Below are 14,750 nucleotides of genomic sequence, written 5' to 3'. Positions count from 1 at the left end.
ATAGCACGAATATTTAGATCTTAAGAGCCTCCAGCTAAGCATAGTGGCACAGCTTAAAATCATGCCACTCAGAAGGCAGAGAAGCAGGGGGATCATGAGTCTGGGACCAGCCTAAGACAGTGAAACACTGACTTAGAAAAAAATAAGGGCTAGAATGAGAAGTACCTCAGTCAGAATACTCGCCTAACATGCCCAAGACTCCGGATTCTATCCCTAAAATAACACATACTCATCTCAGGACTGCCTGGTAACCCCAGCTCCAAAGGCCCTCTGCTCGCCAGCCAGGTTTATGAGTCTGCTTCTCATCTGGTCTTTGTGGGTGCCTGTACTGATATGCATTTCTCTCTCTCTCTCTCTCTCTCTCTCTCTCTCTCTCTCTCTCTCTCTCTCTCTCTCTCTCTCTCTCTCTCTCTCTCTCTCTCTCTCTCTCTCTCTCTCACACACACACACACACACACACACACACACACACACACACACAAATTAAAATGAAAAAAGTTTAGAAACAAACATAAATCAGTAGGTAATGTTAATGTTTCCTTAAGCTCTAAATGTGGGATTAAAAGTATATTTGGTTTATTTCTAGAGTGGTTAACTTTATTTAGAGTAAAGTTTTAACTTAGTGAACTTGGTCTTGAAAAGTTAGTAAAGGTAATAGTTTTATTTTTTATTGGAGTAACTGTTAATCCTGAAAAACCATACTCCATAAAAACCAACTCCAACATTTTGGGCCAAATTTGAAGCAAGATTTATTAAATAGTCAATGCCGACCAAGCAATGCACTTTGGTCAGAACCATCCAGGGAATTCCCTCCTGAGAATGGCCTCTAGCCACGTGCTGCAGAGGCTTATAAGGACAAACCTACAGGTTGCCGTACTTTCCCATGAGGCTTTGTTATTTCCCAAGAACTACAATTCCCAGCATTCCAGGAAGTTGCCTGGTTAATTTTGTGCATTATATAATCTTTGTTGTTAAACATTTTGTATGGAAATTATGCCCTAGGAAGAGCAGAAACATTTATTTCAACTTCAACCCAGTACCATCAATTTTCAGTAACTTCCTAATCCCAAATTACTTTTGAAAATAAATTTAATAAATATAAGCTCATCTTGAAAAGAATATATTGAAAATGATAGAATTGATTTTTTTATTAGTGGTTTTAAATAACCCTGCTCCCAACACATCAATGAGAAGACAAGATCATATTAGCAAACTGTCAGTTTGAAGTGAGGAATAAAAGGCCTCGGTGGTGGTTGTAGGGAGGGTCTCATCCCCTGCCTTCAAGGCAGATGCTAAATGAGCCAGGACCTGGGTATGTGGGTGGTGGCAGTGCCACATGCAAAGACCCTGCATGTCTTGTCTCCCTCTTTAGTTTTCCGGCTCAAGTTACAGACATGGAACAAGTCAAGGAGCACTCAGGAAACCCACACATGCCCAATGCTCTGACCCAGCAAGAAAGGAAACCCACACATGCACAATGCTCTGACCCAGTAAGGAAGGAAACTCACACATGCCCAATGCTCTGACCCAGCAAGAAAGGAAACCCACACATGCACAATGCTCTGACCCATCAAAGAAGGAGAACATGTCTCTGCATATTTCCTTCACTTGGGTGCATTTGGCCACCGTCTAAGGCAGATGTCTCAGTCCTTCCATGTATCAAGGTGTCACCTGTCTTGGAGTCTCCAGACCAACAACAAAGATCAGACAGTAGCTCAAATACACCACAGAAAAATGCTATATATTCTTCAGGAAGAAATAGTGTACTTGAATGCAAGATCCAACACATATGTGCCATCAGCAATCATGTGACATGTAGGAGAGTAACACTCCATCCCTGTATAAAGAAAAAAAAAAAAGGTAAAGCCTTATAGAGAAGATCTGCTGACCTGTCAGACAGACACAGAAAGAAAGCAATCATTATATTATCAAGTGTTTTGGGCTTGTCACACTGTAGAACTGCAGGTAACTTTAGTTTCAAAGACAGTAAACTGTACTTCTGGAACCCTGATAGCAATTTCAGCCTAGAAATCATTCACTCAGGCTGGACAGTGGTGACATACACCTTTGATCCCAGCACTCAGGAGACAGAGATAGGCAGATTTCTTAGAGTTTGAGACGAGCCTGGTCTACAGAGTGAGTTCCAGGATAGCCAGAGTTCTGTCTCATAAAGGAAACAACAAAAAAGAGGAGAGGAGGAGAAAGAAAAAAGAAAGAAGGAAGGAAGGAGGGAGGGAGGGAAGGAGGGAGGGAAGGAGGAAGGAAAAGAAATCATTAGATTTTACATAGAAAAACTCTCAAAAAAAAGAAAAGAAAGAAAAGAAAAGAAAAAAAGAAAAGAAATCATTAGATCTAGAAAACTCAATGCAGGGAATGGAGCCTGAGTTGGAGAGGGTGGGAGAGTGGAGGGTGCTAAGAAAGGTAAAAAAGATGAATGTAGATCATGATCTAACACTCTCTTGCCTTAGCGTGGCTGTTGCTTTCTCTATCCTCCATTAAGTCTTTAGGGAAATTTTGACAAGATAAAGTTGAGGCTGCTGAGGGAGAGGGAAGGAAAGAAGTGGGAAAGAGAGGGAAGAAAGAAAACGAGCTAAGTATTTAACGTCTTTTAAAGCACAGAAAAGCATGTTTGCATAATGCAGTGAGATCAGCAGATTTTGCTCTGCCTCCACACAGTTCTTAATTTCACATTATATATGGAAATCCTCTGAGAGGAAAGCAGAATCACTCAATTTGAAATTATTTAGAAAATAGAGAACATAAGTAAATAGATGGAAATTTAAAAAGAAAAAAAAAATCACCCACAGCCCATTTCCTGGAAGAGACCATGAAGGCTACATTTCCACACAGCTTTTCTCTCCTCTTAGCTGTCCTGGTAGCACTGTATCTTCTGTATCAAGTGTGCTGAAGTGATGCAATATGGATACATTATGCTGAAAAAAAAATAAATAAAAGCATAAGCTGTACCTTATAGTTAATCGTTATGTTGTGTTGTGTGTTGTACAAAACGTAACTGATTTTACTCGCCCTGTCCTATGGAGCTTGGGAGGAAATGGATTCTGTTGTTCTTGGATGAAATACTGTGTAACTATTCAGCCAGGCCCGGTTTCACTGTGTCCTTCCTAGATACGTATCTACATGTCTCTAATACCAAAGAGTAGTGAGGACCTAATTAACCGCCCTCCTTAGGATTTGCTCAGTGTTTACCTCACAGATGGGGACACTGCTGTAGGAAGCATAAAGGGTCTCCAGTTTTCTTAGAAAACTGACTTTTTCATTATGCAGTGTTGCTCTTAATCTCTGATAATCTCCTGGTCTGTTGTACTTTGATGATAAAACTGGTACTTTTTTAAGATGAGAGAAGATCCCAGCTTCCTCGGGATCTTTTCTCATCCTTCTAAATCTATTCGCTTATTGATAAGATGAAGGTGAATTTCTCATCAACAAGGGATTCTTAGACCCTGTACTTTGGTCGTTGTTACTGTTTGTCTTTTCATTGATTCTCTATTTTTTGCCCTCTCTACCTTTAATTCCACATATTATTAAATTCTATTTTCTTCGTTTTCTTACCTATCAATATACATCTTTCAAAAAATAAACAAAAACTTCTTTAGAGGTTGCTCTAATCAGGTGGGTTTTTTCTAATCTCATTAGACATTATCCACTAATCTAAGTCCACATTAAATATCACAGTGACTACATAATCTAATGGAATCCACAGTGTTTTCTGCTATAGCACAGTGCCCTGTGTTGCCACACACCTGCTATCTTGGCTCTTGGGAGAGTGCAGCAGGGTGATTAGGGGTTCAATACTAGCCTGGGCTATCTGGTAAGAGCTCAGGAATGGGTTGCAGCTCATGATAGAGCACTTGTCTGACATCATGAGTTAAAACCAGCATTGGAAGCAAATAAAAATAAGCAAACCAGTTTGCTTCCCAGACAGGCCAGGTTCTGCCTTGTAGACAGTGTCCAGCGCTGTCCTCCTGACCCTTAGAATTTATCATTTATAAATTACAATCATCTTTAAAGTAAAAGATTTAGTTTCACTTTTATATCCTTCCTAAAGGGTTTCCTTCATGGAAGCCTGAGTTTCTGATTTATATCATATTTCCTCTCTCTGTGGAATTTTATTTCATCCAACACTGTTCTACTGAAATTTTTAAGAGTTTTGTCTGTCTTGAGAAGTCTCCATTTTTTTTTTTTTTTAATTCTCGAATCATCATCTTAAAAACCCAGTGAGAAACATAAAAGTAAAGCTAGCTGACCTATGGGTGCTCCCTCAGGACTACTCCATGCACCCAGAATTCTCAGCTCTAACCTCTATTCCCTTGAACCCATTTGTGGACAACTCTTCCAGCGCCCCCAGCCTGGCACTGCCTTGGGGGGTGGGGAGGCTCTTGCTCCTCTGGAAAGATGTGATTCTGTGCTTTCACTGAACTCCTCTGCTGTCCCAGAATAGTCCAAGCTGTGATCTCAATTCTCTTCTCTGAAGAAGATTGCTGGTTTCTCAGTTTGCGTCACGTTTTTCTTGTCATAATCTAAGGGAAGACGTCCAAGCCCTTTGAGTGCTAGAGGAAACCCCAAAACTACAAATCTTAGTGTTTTATGCAGTTTGTAACTTTGACCACATGAAAAGATGGAGAAAAACTGATGTTTAAGAGTCAATGTCTTTTCTAGTTATACTTGCAAGGAAATGGATGGACTGGAGATCATAACGTAAAATGATGTCATCCAGACTCAGGAAGACAAATAACCTGTTTTTCCTGATATGCGGATCTAGATTTAAACTTGAATGTACATGTACACATAAAGGGGAACTATGAGGGAGGAGGGAGAGGCTTAAGAGGATGGGAGGAGGGAGAACAAGAAAAGGTAACAAGGGGAAACAAAGACAATATCAAGAGTCTTCTCTCATATGCAGAGTCTATATTTAAGCATGTGTGGATATTATGGAGGGAGGAGAGAGAAGGAGGAGAGAGAGAGTGAGAGAAAGAGTGAGAGAGAGAGAGAGAGGTCACAGAGCACAGGACACGGGGAACAGGGAACAGAACTATCTGAGAGAAGAAGGCCAGTAATGTGGTTTGGAGGACTACGTGGAAACTCTAAAGTGTCTCATTAAGGACACTACATGTTACCAAGGAAGTTGTAGCTCCTCTTTTTGAGTTTTTAGGCTTATAATTAATTTAAATATTTAAATACTTAAAATAATTTAATAATTGACTCAGAAGAACACTTCTGAAGAAAGAACTTGAAGGAAAAAAAGCCTATGGCAAGCAAGCTTCAAAAGTCAACAGCTACCAAGAGGAAGAGATGGAGAGGAAGAGATTAAGACATGTGAAGGCAGCCACATGGTAGATGATCAGGAGTGGCTTCTAAGAAACAGAGGGAATAGGCATATGTATGCCCTGTCCAATATCCTACAGAAAGAGACAGAAGAGAATGAAAGGAAAGTTACACCTCTCTGAAACCAGATCCAGAAAGGTGGACAGGTAACAGAGATTCCTAGAGGCTCACACTATAAAAACCTCATCAGAGGTGTGAGGATGGGCATGTTGTCTCGCTAAAGCGATAATTATTCTTCCCACCTCTTTACCATCCCTTAAGGTAATCATCCTTTCCAGGTATGGTCAGTGAGCCTGCAGATTGGCCAGCCCAACTGCATTCACTCTCATTTTTTGGATAACTTGGAATGTTAGGTCTCCACCTAGGCCAATGAAGTACATTCCTCTTAGGGAGGGTCAGCGGAGCACCAAGAAAGATTCCCCTTCTGAAGAGGAACTCTTCAGGAGCACTTCCCCTCTGAAGGGGTAACTCTAAAATCATTTAGGCAATGGGATAAAGTTGGGCACTAAATTTAAAAACCATTTTTACTGTGGAAATCTAGATATCCAATTCTAAAGCTTTACCAGAGGGAATTAATGCCTGGCCTGGCCTTTCAGTTCCACACTCATGGATAGCCTCCAGGCTGGGCGCTGGTTTACAAGGAGTTAATTCCCTTTAGACATTCTTTGCCAGAGAACCAAGGACTTTCCTGGAACTGCCTATAAACTTTTCCGCCAATTTCTGTCTTCTGGTCTCATCAGATGGACAGTAAAGAGGAATGGGAGGGAAAATAGAATTAGGATACAGTGATGCCAATGGATGAAAACATCACCACTAAAATCCATTATTTTGTATGCTAAATAAAAAAAAAAAAATTTAAGGGCTGAAGAGATGGCTCAGCTGTGAAGAGCACTGACTGTTCTTCCAGAGGTTCTGAGTTCAATTCCCAGCAACCACATGGTGGCTCACAACCATCTGTAATGGGGATCCGATGCCCTCTTCTGGTGTCCGAAGACAGTGACAGTGTACTCACAAACATGAAATAAATAAATAAATAAATAAATCTTAAAGAAAAAGATATTCTAAAAAAAATAAAAATTTAAAAATTTAAAATCACTGAAAGTGACTTTCCTAGAGAAATGCTGCTAACAGACGAAGCTAACGTTCGAATCTAGAGCTTACCTTATAGGCACTTGTGTTTGGTTATTAGTGCAAAAGGTACAATTTCTTAAAAAATCTGTAACAGAGTCTTGCATGCTTGGGCTTTCTCTGAAGTGTGATGTGCAAAGTATTAGGAACGTCCATAGAAAGAGCTGTCAGGCCCCAAACAGAATTCCCAACAGAGAGAGCCTTAGTTCTTCCTATCAGTTTAAAACAATAGAGAAGGATGTAGCCACAGGGTCTCTTGGTCATAGAGTAGAAATATCTTAGATCCTATTTATGTTCCGTATCCTTGGAAAAGAGTCTGGGTCTGTGTACTGGATGCTTAACTTGGAAACCAGACAGCTCTGGTAGACTCTGCTCCAGACCACTGCAACACAGCAAAGACAATAGCAAAGTGAATCATGGGAATGTGTTTGCTTTCCCAGTGCATATTAAAGTTAAGTTCTTCCTACAGTGTAGTCTATTGAGTGTTCAATAGATTATGTCTAAAATGTAAGGAAACCTATCTTAATTTAGTCAGTTGGGCTTCCTCTGGCAGCTGATAGGAACAGATGCATAGACCAACAGCCAAACATTAGGTTCATAGATCCCAAATTGGAGATCTCCAGTTCCTTCCCCTTGGAACTTGGGGAACCCCATGGAAGGGACCGGGAATTGTAGGAGCCAGAGGAAGACAAGAACACAGTCCATACAATCAACTAAGCAGAGCTCATAGAGGCTTACAGAGACTGAAGCAGCAACCACAGAGCCTGCATGGGTCTGCACTAGGTCACATAGAGTTGTTGCTAGAACCCCTTAATTTAACGTGGACATTTTTAAAGAAATTAATGGCAAAGTACATAAAACTGAACTTAATAAGCAAATCTCTGCCCATTTTAGTATGTGTGCACATAAACAGGACTTTTGTATCTCAATTTTTTCAATCGCTAAATTAATCATTTCTCTTAAGAAAACTATCTTCTTTCATTCTTCATGATATTCTGCCTCCCAGTAAGGTTCTATGATGAATGCGGAGTTAAAACCAAAGCTTCCTTTCAGGAAACATTATCCTCTTGTGAATCTCACATGGCCGACCAGCTAGTGGACTGTGTCAGCTTAATCCACTCCAAGTTGCTTGCCTGCTTCAAACTCAGACTAGGGCAGGACCTAGCACTTCCTCTTCTCGAAGTCCACATCTGTGTCTTCTGCTATGCTAATATCCGGTCTAGAGAGACAGCTATCTAGGAGAGGCCTGTCACACACACACACACACACACACACACACACACACACACACACACACCACGGTTTTCAGCTACAGGAGAGATAGGAAAGTCTACCCTAGTGGCTGCTTTCTTCTCACTCAGATGTCAGAATCTCAATCAGATGTCGCAAGCCTGCCCGCTAACCCACTGCTCTTGATTCCTACAGCTGTTCAGGTGGGCTGTGATAGCTATTGCTATGGAATGTGATTCAAGACCTGGTTTCACATGAAAGCTTCCTAGAGGATATTTTCAAAGAAATGAACTCCTGGGCCAAGCTTTATTTTCAGCTACTCCAGTGTGTGGATTTGTATAAAGCCACCTCCCTTGTCCATTGAAATGTGCCAGCAAGCCACAAAGGTGACAGTCCTACAGGTACCAAGTACACATTTCATTAGCATTCACACATGTCCATTAATTGTTTGGATGCCTTTGTCTAAACCCACGATTCCAGCTACATGGGAGACTGAGGCAAGGGGATCACAAGATCAGAGCCTCCTTGGGCTGTGGAGTGAGCATAAGCAGTCTAGGTAATATTGGGATAAGCTGTTTTAAAGGGGGGGGGGAGTTTAAAAGGAGAAAAAGAGAGTTGGGAGTGCAATTTAGGAGAGCACTTGCCTAGCAAAATGGGATGGGGTGGTCATTTTTTGTAACAGTGTGAAGTAGCTCTTGCTTTGTCTTATCCACGAACAGCACAATTAAAGGTGTGATGTTTAAGAGAAGGTGACTTGCTACTCCCAGACAGAGCTCTTCTTTAAGGTGAAAACAGGACTCTCTGGTTAACTTGCTGATTGACAGAGGGCCTGACGACTCCTTAGTCACCTGACTCAGCTCCAGCCCTCCACTGGGAGGGTGTCCCGAGCCTCCGCCCGGGAGGGACTCCGGTCTCCCTTGCCAGATACTGGCAGGAAGTCCGCACGCGTCCGAGGAAGAGCCAGCACAGTGAGTACCCGCCAGGTCACCTGAGTCTAAGGTGGCTCTGGGTCTGAGAGCCACCCTGCAGCCTGCAGCTCCTTGGGAAAACTCTTAGAGCCAGTAAGTGCCAGCACTAGTGACGTCAGCCCAGAGACAGGCGTAACCGCACTCAGATTGGAGGAAAGTAAAAGAAACCAGAAATGAAATCTTTGAACTAGAGCAGGCGGTATTTATTGATCGAGCGCCCGGCACTTTCTTAAACGGAGGGGAGGAGCTTCTTAGAACTTTAAAGTAGTAGGGAAAACAGCAGGTATATCAGTAATGAAACTAAAGTCGGAATTTTTTAGGAAAAAAAAAATGAATGTAGCTTAATAAAATATCAGTGGATACTTAACAGTAAAGCTTAGGATACTTGGACTTCAGACTTTTCCACAGAATATTGAAAGCTTTTACCTTGGAGAAATGTGAACTATTTCGATAGCTGCAGCCTGGTTGATAATCTGCCTAAGGTAAACGTGTGTGGGCTGGTCACGTGCTTTCTGACCCACGTGATATTTACGGTTCTATTGTCTAACTAAAAATTGAAAAATTTTAAAATGAATGTGGGGGATCTATCACAAGTTTAAAGCTGGACTGAGCTCTGGAGTGAGTTTAAAGTCTGCCTAGAAAAGCTTGCAAGACTGTCTCAAATCAAACAAAGTAAAAAAAGGGCTCGAGTCTGAGCAGAGCCTTTGCCTAGCATGCTGGACTATTAAGGGAAGAAGAGGAGGAGGAGGGGAGGGGGAGAGGAGGAGGAGGAAGAGGAGGAGGGGGAGGAGGATTATAATGGATATTTTTTGTTTGCTTCCTTGCTTTTTTAAAGACAGGGTCTCACTAGTGTAGTCCTGGATGGCCTGGAACTAGCTATGTAACCAGGGAGGCGATGATCTCAAAGATCTGCCTGCTTCTGCCTTCTGAGTGCCGGAAATTAGTTTGCTACCAACCTGGGCTGAAAATGAGATTTTTAAAGGACTAGTTTGGGTTAGGTTTGTGCTAAAAGGGAATTGGGGATACATGTCTGGTAAAGTAACGATGCTTCTCTTTACCACAGAAGTGTCTCTGATGTAGAGCGAGATGGACTCTTCCTGGTGGCACCCGGGGATAGTCGGTTCACAGGGAATTAGATCATGTGCTTTTTGAAATGAGCTGGAGCTGTGCTCTGTAAAAGAACATCGTTTATCTAAGGCAATAACTGACTGGAGTTGATTCAGCAGTCAAATGAGGTCATGCGCTCTAATTAGCACTACTAATTATTCATTCAATTCAGGCTGAAACCTGTGGCTGCCCATCAATATTCCTTAGCAGCGCCTCCTTTCCTGTAAAATAATCTACCTCATTAAGTGGTTAGGCACTGTCCTCTTAGCCATGTACTCGCTTTTGCTTGTTTTAATTAAAATGGGAAAAAATGATTTCTTAGCTATTAATCCTGTCTTTTCAGTCCCAGGACAGCTTTCCAAATAGCTTCTGCCTCATAGTTAAAAGTCTTGTTGGTTATTAGTTTATTTATTTATTAATTCTAGTTGGGATCTCCGGCCTCATATGTAACACCTGATATTTGTTTATCTGTCTTATTTAGTGAACATAGAGTAGTCTTACTCCATTTCCCAAGTGCTGGGACTGTTGGTATGTGCCACGTGTCTTTCCTGATACCACATCCCTCTTGACCCCCAAGGAGGAGCCACTTAAAGGCATGAACTTTCTTGGAGCCTACAGGCAGTATAGTCTTTATATTGTATAGTTACTATGTTACTTTTTAAATAGGCCTCATTGTCTTGTCCTTGGCTGCATCCCAATATAGGAAGTGTTTTCTATTTGGGTTTTTTTTTTATTTGTTTGTTTTGTTTTTCAAGACAGGGTTTCTCTGTGTAGCCCTGGCTGCCCTGGAACTCACTCTGTAGACCAGACTGGATTCGAACTTAGAAATCCACCTGCCTCTGCCTCCCAAGTGCTGGGATTAAAGGCGTGCACCACCACTGCCCAGCTAGAAAGTGTTTTCTACCCACCATGATTTTGTTTTTAAGAAAATATACATATATGTGCACATATACCAAATAGATGTTTTCCTTTCTAAAGCTTATTGTGAAAGCTTATTTAAAGTGGTTTGTTTTCTGTTAAATCCTCCATACAATGTCAAGTCTTGTTGTTGTAGTTGTTTGGGTTTGGGGGGTGTGTGGGAGTTCAAGACAGGTTTTCTTTGCATCGCCTTGGCTGTCCTGGAGCTCACTCTTTAGAATAGGTCAGCCTGGAACTCTCAGAGATCCACCTGTCTCTGCCTTCCGAGTGCTGGAATTAAAAGCCTGTGCCACCAGCGCCTGGCCAATATCAGGATATTCTGTATTCTCTACAAGACCACTTAAAGAGCAATGTGAGAACTTTGAATATTTTTTTCCTTAAAATAGAAAGGAAGATTGGCTTCAAGGGTGCCTTCCTCAACACATACCCATAGGATAGTACCACTGTATTAAACCTGAAGGAGAAAGAGAACTCTGTATTATTCTAAATTCCATTTCAGAGAGGTAATTACAAAGGGTCAGCATACAAAATATACATCTGAAATAGCATTGTGCAAATGCAATGATGATGTAGCTGCAGACTCGTGTTCTATAGGCTTTACTGTCAGTGAAAAGTATCAGACTTGGTTACTGGTGGGCTTGGTCCTTTTGTTCCTATGTGTATGTGTATGATGTATGTGTGTGGGTATGTATGCCCTCGTGTGCACAGGCAGAGGTCAGAGGAAGACAGTGATTAATTATTAATCTGGGTATGTATGTCTGTGCCTGTGTGTGTACCTTTGTGCAGGTGTATATTCATGCTTGCAGGAGCCTGTAGAGGCCCGGCGAGGGTGTCGTATCTTCTGGTGCCGGAGTTACAGGTGGTTGAATTATCCAGCTTCGGTACTAGGAACCGAAAGCTCAGGTCTCTGGAAGAGAAGCCAGTGCTAAGCCTTCTTCCCAGCCCTCCCACCTAGCATTGCAGACAAGGTCTCTCACTGAATCCGAGCTCATCATTTAAGCCAGACTGGCGAGCCCATGGCCGACCAGCGAGCCCCTTTGACCCTCCTCTCTCTTCTCCCTCCCCACCCAGCCATGGAGTTATAGTTACATGCTTTTCGCTGGGTTCTGTGTGGATGCTGGCATCTGAGCTCACATCACCAGCACCTCACCCACTGAGCCGTCTCCCCAGCCATTTGTTCTTTTCTTCTCTGGGCAGCCAGAACTTTTTGGTAGCAGTGATATCTGGTAGAAGTTTTCACAAGGACAGAAAGTTCTAAATTTGCAGTCTTCAGAATTGGCTGCTAGACCCCTTCAGCAATTGCCAGCTTAGTGACCTTATGTGGCTTAGTGCACCCAGACTACACGATGGGGGTGTCGATCTAACCACCTTGCACTCTTCTGTAAGATGCCACTGTGAATCACACTGCTGATGATCTTGGATTTTACAAGACAGGTGAAGCCTTTCTTCTATCTTCACTTTTTAAAAAATTTGATGGTATAGATATTTATGCATGCATGCATTCAGCATGTACAATATGTGTGTGTGCTGTGATGGGGAATGAATCCAGGGTCCAGTCATATTAAGCACATGGTCTATCACTGATTTGAACCTTAGGAAAGACTCTTGAGGTATGAACTTACTACCTAAGGCTCTATTAATAGATAGAAAAGATTCTGAATCTTTAACGGCCCTGCAGCCTGAGTGTACCTTCAGGCTCGTGTCTGAAACAGCAAACACTCACTTACAGAACACTTAACAGTTCTGAAAGTCTTCTCGGGCAAGTTTGAATTTGATTGACACAAAACCAGAAGCCTGCTCACCATGCCAGACTACTTACCGGGGGTGGGGGGGGAGGGGGGAACAATCCTTGTCATGTAGAAAATAAAAACTGGATCCAGATCCTGTGAGAAGTTAGATTTTCAAACTCTGAAGGGAAAAAAAATAGTTTATCTTATTATAAGCTAGTGATTAAAAAAAAAAGCAATTATGTACAAATGAAAAACAAAGCAAGTGCACGAGCATCATCTACAAATGACAGATATTTGCATAGTGACTTATCTGCCTCGGCCTCCTTTTGATCCAGAGATTTCATATCCAGATCACAAGTGATCACAGCTTCTCACCTTCATATATATTTTTTTTTGAATTTCAGAATCTCCTGTAAAGTGCAGATCGAAAGTGAGACAGTCTGCTGTCCACCACCCTGCAACCATGAGCAATAATGCAACAGACCTCACCACCGGCTACCTCTCTTCTGCTGCAGCAATCCTCCTGTTTGGCTCCAACTTTGTACCACTTAAAAAATATGACACTGGCGATGGTAATTGTTTTTTTTTTTTATTGTTAACCTAAACTTGCTTTGAAGTGTCTTGGTTATTTGTTTTGTTTTTGTTTTATCTTTTTAAAATAACAGATAAAAAAATATATACATTTTATGGATCCTAGTGCCTAATAACTAGAACGTACATAAATCGTCTTACAGTGCCCCTTGGGGCACACTGAGGGTGAGTCAGGACAGGAAGACCAGATGGTGCTTTGTGGCAAAGGCAGGGTTGGGTACCACTGGGCAAGCTTCCTGACTGTGTCTGCCATGTTTATAAAATAGGTAAGTTATGACCAGTTCCACTCTCAGCACTCATTTGAAAACCAATTTTGACACAGCCGATTCGGGAGAGATCAATCTAAGCATAACACAAACCTGTTTACCAGTGAACAGGCTCTTCTCTAACAAACCATGAAGCAAACACAGAAGGCTGCTCTCTGTTAAAGAAAGATGTGAGGCGGTACTGTAACCTAGGCACGCACACCCAGATGCCTCTCCACAGACCTGCGCACCAGGCCTCCTCAGTGCTCCAGATGTGCACACACAGACACACATCCTTGCCACGAAGCCATATAGCATGCTTTTTCAGTTCACCGCACACAATCCCCAAGTTTACTGTATATGCTGTGCCTCATGCTCACGGACATCTGATGTCAGACTCCTATTCCTGCAGCCCTGCAATGATCCACAGGCGACATTCTTTGCAGTGGTCCCTCCACACAAACCTTCAGTCCTTTTCAAATTAAAGGGCTAGATCTAATATACTGTTACTATACGTAACCATTTAATCAGCTAAAAACTGCTGTTTTTACTAATTCCTTGGCTTTTTTGGTTTTTTTTTTTTTTTTTTTTAATGCATTGCTGGTGCAGTTTATCAGTGTCTTTCTCCAAACCGGATCTGGTTCGGTTTTGAGGTTTTTACTGTGTGGTTTTGCTCCGCACCATAGTTTTAGGAATGCAAGTGCCACAGTGCCGTAAAAGAGTGCAAGCTGATGTTAGTGAAGGAAAGCAGGGGCTGCCCTTGCCTACCTGCTGCCCTCCCTTTGGAAGCAAGAAGGGAGTGGAGGCACCCAGGGAACACCCACAGGAAGGTAACATCCCAGTTATTTTTAAATCTCCCTAGTTCCTTAGTTTTCATACTGCTTAGACAAAAGGATTACAAATCCTTTCTCCTAGCCTTTTCTTTTGGATGTTGGCAGGCAAAAAAAAACAAAAAACAAAAAAACAAAACAAAACAAAAAAAACTAGTAGAAAAATAACCAAAATGGGCAAGCAGCTGGTCTAGCTTTTGGGTTTGTGATCCTAAACAAGGGTCTCATGTGTTGTGGTAAATATTATCTGAGGGGAGGGGTTACCCCACTTTGACCATATAGTTCCCAAATAAAAGACACAAAAGCCTTTTTATTTATAGTAAGTCTTATAGCATTAGAGCTAGGTAGATATTAACCCTCTATGTTATTTTGTCTACTTCCCTGTCTAACTCCAAGATATCACTTGCCATGTTCCTCCTGGGTCACTCCCACTCCAACAGGCCGGCCCTCATAGCCAGTGCTCAGGATCCACCTACCCCATTGTAACTACTTCCTTCTTCCTCCCTCACTCTGCCTGTGTTCCCTGCCTGAGACCCCACACCCGGGGTCTCTAGCCCCACCTACCTCTCTTCTGCCCAGCTATAGTTATAGGCATCTCTGTTAACCAATCAATTACCTTGGGTGGCAAGGCTTACACAACATAGGCTGAGGATCTGCACA

At 42.1% G+C, this 14,750-nt stretch overlaps 1 protein-coding gene across 10 annotated transcripts in view; it reads left to right on the top strand.

Annotated features, from left to right (window-relative positions):
* Nucleotides 1-14,750, top strand: part of Tmem144 (transmembrane protein 144) — a 43,444-nt gene that overhangs the window by 871 nt on the left and 27,823 nt on the right. For 6 of the 10 annotated variants that reach the window (XM_031374139.1, XM_031374140.1, XM_031374143.1 and 3 more), the window contains one exon: nt 12,829-12,996. In XM_031374139.1, the coding sequence (XP_031229999.1) occupies nt 12,888-12,996 (109 nt within the window). In that variant the 5' untranslated portion in view covers nt 12,829-12,887. Of the gene's footprint in view, nt 1-7,896; nt 8,103-8,410; nt 8,763-8,854; nt 9,152-12,828; nt 12,997-14,750 lie in introns of those variants that run through there. The other 4 variants (XM_031374146.1, XM_031374147.1, XM_031374145.1 and 1 more) reach the window with 4 other exon arrangements.

Source organism: Mastomys coucha, unplaced genomic scaffold, assembly GCF_008632895.1.
Source record: "Mastomys coucha isolate ucsf_1 unplaced genomic scaffold, UCSF_Mcou_1 pScaffold16, whole genome shotgun sequence".
In the NCBI taxonomy this organism is placed as follows: Eukaryota; Metazoa; Chordata; class Mammalia; order Rodentia; family Muridae; genus Mastomys; species Mastomys coucha.
This window is presented reverse-complemented; position numbering and strand designations above follow the sequence as displayed.